Source organism: Porites lutea, chromosome 9 (genome assembly GCF_958299795.1).
Source record: "Porites lutea chromosome 9, jaPorLute2.1, whole genome shotgun sequence".
NCBI classification, from domain to species: domain Eukaryota; kingdom Metazoa; phylum Cnidaria; class Anthozoa; order Scleractinia; family Poritidae; genus Porites; species Porites lutea.
Window position 1 is genome coordinate 32,861,472 of NC_133209.1, and position 6,450 is coordinate 32,867,921.

General features: G+C 26.8%; 1 protein-coding gene across 1 annotated transcript; it reads right to left on the minus strand.

Annotated features, from left to right (window-relative positions):
* Nucleotides 1-5,562: 5,562 nt before the first annotated feature.
* LOC140948073 (uncharacterized) lies at nucleotides 5,563-6,180 on the minus strand. Its single transcript, XM_073397294.1, has one exon. It carries the CDS (start codon nucleotides 6,178-6,180, stop codon nucleotides 5,563-5,565), a length of 618 nt encoding a protein of 205 aa, XP_073253395.1.
* Between the last annotated feature and the right edge of the window lie 270 nt (nucleotides 6,181-6,450).

Below are 6,450 nucleotides of genomic sequence, written 5' to 3' on the forward strand. Positions count from 1 at the left end.
TATTTCTTTTGCTTCTTTATTTATTAAATATCTGTCTAAGTCTTCAGGTGAGAATTTTGCTATTTTTGGTTTTTCATCTGATGAAGAGGGTAAATCTTCTTTAGCCTCTTCGTATTCTTCATCTCCATCTTCGTTTTTAGGCTCTTCAATCGCCTCAAAACTAGGTAATTGAGCCAAATCCCATTTTTTTACTTCATCAAGTTTATCAAATCCTTCAGTTATAGCCATCCTGTTTTGATTAAGTCCTTGAGTAAGAGCAAGTTGATTAGCTTGAAGTTGTGCTATAGTTGCGTTTTGCTGCTCATCAATACTTTTTTTAACAATCTCTTGAGACTCAATAAGTGGTTTAAATGTTTCTGTAAAACCCTCTCTCATATTTTGTTTTTGCCATTTTGTTTCTTTTATAACATTTCTCACTTGTCTAGTCAAAGAGTCAGCCTCAATTTTATTTCTTGCAAGTTTTTTATACTCTTCAATATCCATTTTATATAATAAATATATAACTATTATATAAAATGGAAATACCAAACTATGATAGTGTTGATGATCCGGATAAAAAATATAAACAGTTATTTCCTTATATGCCATCAGATACATTTCGAATGTTAATTTGTGGAAACAGTGGAAGTGGTAAAACTAATTTGCTTTATCATATGTTAATTAAACCACTACTATACTATGATGAGATTTATCTTTACGCACGTAATCTAGAACAGGATAAGTATCAAAAGTTAATTCAAAAAATGAGAGAATTAAGTCATAAAATGGGATATGAAATACTAAATGTAAGTAATGATGAAATAACTCCAGTGACAGAAATGGAATATGAGGATAATCAAAAACTTGTAATATTTGATGATTACGTATGTGATAAAAATCAAAGAGAACTTATTGATTATTTTATCCAAGGACGTCATAAGAATTGTTCTGTAATATACCTCAGTCAATCATTTTACAAAACTCCAAAGGATATTCGATTGAATTGTTCTCACTACTGTCTGTACGAATTTCCATCATCGAGAGAAGCAAACAGGATATCATCAGAATTAGGAGTTGATAAAGAGACATATCGATCAGCAACAAAAAAACCATTTACATTTTTGTACATTGATAAGCCTAAAAAACGTATTGCTAAAAACTTTACTAGTAGTCTAACACCTCTACCTTAAAAGAAAAATATAATCATTAGATAAAAAAAATGGGAATATTTAACGAACAAAAAGATAACTCATTTGCTAAAGGAATTCAAGGAGCACCAGGAGTTGGATTTAATCTTACTTCTGATGGTGATTATGATATGGTAAATAAAAAAATAAGAAATGTTGGTACACCAACTGTTAATACTGATGCTGCTACAAAGAAGTATGTTGATGATAATTCTAGCGGGGCACCCAAAACATCAAGATTAACAGTTGATTCAAACATTGATATGAAAGATAGATTTCGTATTTTAAACCTTAAACATCCAAATGATGCAGATGAGCCAGCAACAAAACAATACTCTGACAGTAATTTTCTTAACAGAGATGGATCAAGAACAATGATTGGCAATTTAAGTATGAATAATAATAAAATAATTAAAGTTGGTAGACCAACAGTCAATGATGACGCAGCAAACAAAAAGTATGTGGATGATAAACCCACCTCGACATCAAAGCTAACAATTGATTCAAACATTGATATGAAAAATACATACCGAATTAAAAATCTAAGCACACCACTAGATGGAAAAGAACCTCCTACAAAAGATTATGTAGACAATACATTTCTTGATAGAGATGGATCTTACCCAATGAAAGGTAATCTAAATATGGATAATTATAGAATTTTAAATCTACCAACTCCATTAGGTCCCAAAGAACCAGCACCATTAGCCTTTACAGATATAAAATATCTTCACGTTGGTGGAACAAATAAAATGTTAAACTCACTTAACATGAATAATAAATCTATAATTGCTCTAAGACCACCTTTTAATGATACAGATGCTGCAACTAAAAAGTATGTTGATGATAAAGGATTTACAACAGGTTACTTTAAAAAAGATGGAACGGATTATATGAGAGGAAACTTAAATATGAACAATAAAAAAATTATTAGTTTAAGTAAACCAACCCAAGACAATGATGCTGTAAATAAAGATTATGTTGATAAACTAATTCATCACACTGCAGTTCAACCAAGTCATTACAATAACCAGTTTAGTTATCTTATGTCTAATGCATCACAATGGACTGATGAAATAGATAATGGAACTAGTTTTGTTATATCAAAAATAGCAGACTTACCTCCTTCAAAAGGTAATTTTCATAGCTATAACCACAAAGTAATTTATGTAAAAATAAACAAAAATTCTCAAGGTGGATATAAGTACAAAATGTCAGTTAACTTTTACAGATTAACCGCTAATGTTGATTACACACTATGTTTGGAAATACTAAACACTGACTATCAACTTTGGCATAAATCTCAAATAAGTGTAGACAAAGGAACTTCAACAGGATTATCAATTGAAAATGTAAGTGTAAAAAAACTTAGTCATAGATATACAGATGCAACAAATCAAACACAATTTATGTATGACCATAGAATAATAGTTAATTTTAAAAAGTTGTCAACTGGTAATAGGTTTTTTCTTCATTTTCTTGTTAATATACCACAAGAAGGAACTGATCTATCTGTTTATCCAAGACAGTTTTCAGGAGTTTATTTTGTTACTTATGGTATTGTGGGTAAAGTAAGCAATATCGACCCAGATAAAGTTTATGACTATCACACAGCATTTGATATCAAACCAACAGAAGTTACATTCAATGTTGACATAAATGCAAATAATAAAAAAATATTAAACATTAATCTTGATAAAAATAATAATAATAGTGCAGCAACAGTTGGAATGGTAAATGAAATTAATACAGCAACAGTTGGAATTGTAAATAAAAATTTACCTTTTATAAAAAATTATGTTTATAGAAAATATTTTGATCATTTTTTTGACTTTAGCGATTCAAACAATTATGTTCTAAATAAAAGTTCAATTGGTGTTGTATTTAATTCTTTAGCCTCTATTACAGGAAATTCTGCACAAAATATTACATTTCCAAGTAAAACAATGGATAACATAAAAGAAGGTGGATTAAGAATAAATGATTATAAGATTTCTTTTAAACCACCAGTTAAAAATACAAGTTACACTTTATGTATTGTTTTTTCTCATTTTAAAAGAAATAATTTTAGTATAAAGAAATATGATGTGTCTAATGCAAATTCAAGACAACAACTTTTATTTTTATACTATTTATCTATAACTCGTTTTCTAAACATAAATATTGGTAATGTAAGAAAAAATTTAGCAATACCATCTAGTTTTAGTGGAAAAAAAATAGTTTTATGGTTAACAGAAAGTATTAATGATAATATTACAAAAGTTAATATAAGTAACTATTCCGCAGACTTAGACGCTAATATTGTAAGAACTTCAGCTAACCTTGAATTTGAATTTTTATGTAAAGATTCAGTGATAGAAAAATTTATGTACTCTCCAAACTTTTACGACATTGACTCTTCAGTACATCATCAAATATTACTACAAGAAAAGTTAAAAGGAAATTATGTATTATAGTTTAACCTAAGATTATATACATAAAATAATAAAATGAAGGATATTTTTGATTTTAATCACATAGACCCATCTCTATCAAAATCAGATGTTAAAACACTAAAAGATTTTTACAGTTACTACCATAAAAAATATTGGTGTTTTAAGAGGTCTTATAAAAGTTATAAATTTCTTGATAATTGTTTTACAATCTCTGGAATATGTTTGGTAGCAATAGGAACTATTATTGGTGGAATAACACTTAATCCTGTTATTCTCGGAGTAATAAATGGAGCTGGTGTTATTATGACTGGAGTTGGAAAAAAACAAAATTATAAGAGGAAAATTGAGATGACAAAAATTGCATACACTACTTATGAAAAAGTTCTTGTTGAACTTCGAGCTGTACTTAGAGGAGATGATTGGGATAAACAAAAATTCGTAGATAGAATGAAACTAATAGATGATATGATAATTGATCAATCTCCTGAACCAGATAGATTTGAGATTAAATATAATAATAAATTTAATATATGTGATTAATAAAATGATAAAAACAATAGTTCATTACGTTAACTTTTACTACCCCCCTCCTTTCAAAAATACTATTTATTCAGAAGATGAGATAAAATCAGCATTAATATTTAGACACCTATATGAGACTACTTTTAAAAAAAATATTTCATTAGAAAAAATTATCTATAAGTTAGAAGGTTTACCTATTAATACTGAAAGTAAAATATTACGTAATCATTTAATATTCCATAGAGCTTTTAAATCTTTCTATAAACTTTACAATCGAGGTAGAGGATGTGTATATGTATTTGATTCACCGTTTAAAAGTGAAGTACTTGGTTATCTAACTGGAATATTATACTGGATTTTTCATAAAGGAATAATATAATCATATAAATAAAATGACTGATTTGGTTATTAGAAAAAAAGATATTGAAAATCTTGGAAGAAAAACAATGAAAGAAGTTTATAAATTTTTACATGATGATTATATACTAACAACTTTTGAAGAAATGAAAGTAGAACAAAAAAAATTAAAAGAATATCTTGTTAATTCTTACTTACGAATGATTTATAAATTTGATGTGAATAACTATGATAAAGAACTAGAATATGACAATTATCTAAAAGAATTAGTAGCTAAAATTGAAGATAAAAGTAAACGTGACAATTATCTAAAAGAATTAGTAGCTAAAATTGAAGATGAAAGTCTTGATATTAGTCTAATATATGAAGTTTTAAAAAGTATAAAACTAGATTTTGAAATAAATGAAGATTTATTTGTTAAAAATAAAGCTTTTATATATTTTTATTCTATATATTATTTTTATGATTATTATTTAAAAGAATAAAATTTTATATTAAAGTTATAATATAAAATTAGTTTATCAGTTCTTTATAAGTTTCCCACCAACTATCATAAATCTCTAAAGTTTTAGGGCTTATTTTAAGCTCTAAACTCTTATACTTTTCACACCCCATTTCATCCCAAATTTTTTTTATTACATAAGTAATATTTATCATTCTCTTTCTAAAATATTGTTTGTTAATATTTTCCATAGTGTAATTATCTATTTTTAATAGTCTGTTGTAAAGTTCACATGTTTGTTCATAAGTAAGATTTATTAGTTTAGAAATCTTATTAACCTTTTTATCATAGTAATACTTCCTGTGATAAATACTCTTTTTTCTATAATGTACCCTATCATAATCTTTCAAGTCGTAAAATCCTAATACATGTCCGTTTACTGTTCCACATTCATAACATATTTTTTGACCAAAATCAATGAAAAAAGATTCTGTATTTTTACAGCCTAAACATGAAGCTACTTTTGACTTCTTAACCCCCTCACTTTCTTCTACTTTATAATTATGTAAAATATTGAGATATTTTTTTATTTCTTCTTCTGTATATGGCATTTATTATTTCTACTTATTATATCTTAAATCTAATATTTTTCTCTAATAGCTAGAGTATGTATTTGGTCATTTAACACATGTCTCTTATCATCTTGATTACTTAGAGCTACTTTGTTAACCTCTTTTGAATACAGATCATGATTTTCACTTCTTATTATTTTCATCTTTCTCATTTCTTTTTCACCAGAAAATAAACATCTAACATAATCATCAAATATTAATGACTTTTTTACCACATTTTTTTTTATTCCTTTACACTTCTTTAATTCTTTTTCACCCTCAACTTTATAGCTGTATAATTTAGGCCTTAATCCAACAAAATGAGTTATCTGTTTTCCTGATGCTTCATCCTTAAACTTACCAATCACTTTTTTGTTAACTCCTGTAGTTATTCCAGAAGGATGATCTGATGGATAATCGCTAGTATCAAATTTATTTTTTATATCATAACATATATCTTCGTAAAAATCTTTTGTTTTAATCTCATACATTAGACTGTCAGTATCTGTAAACAACAATTCAGCTTTTTTTCCATATTTATCTTTGATATAATTATAATGAAAATCAAACATTAGAGTTTTTGATAAGTCTAAAATTGCTTGACCAACATATACTGGTTTATTAAAATACACTTCTGTCCTTTTCATATGAATAGCAATAAGATTTCGATCAAATATTGTACATCTATCAAAGTTTGGACGACTTGATAGTTTTAGTGCTTTTTTACGATCATCAACAAGTACTATATTTTGACGCTTTCTAATATTTTCTATTGTTTTACCAAAAACTGAATTGTTCATTAGTTTAAAAAAGTCTTTCTCAAAATTGTTTGCAGCACATTTTCGAAGTTCTGTATTTTTTCTTATATATGGTTCCATCCAAGGAGACTGATAAAATGATATTCCTCTGTGAACAGT

Coding starts and splice junctions, on each gene's coding strand:
- LOC140948073 (XM_073397294.1), bottom strand. CDS start 6,180: ATGAAAAGGACAGAAGTGTATTTTAATAAACCAGTATATGTTGGTCAA.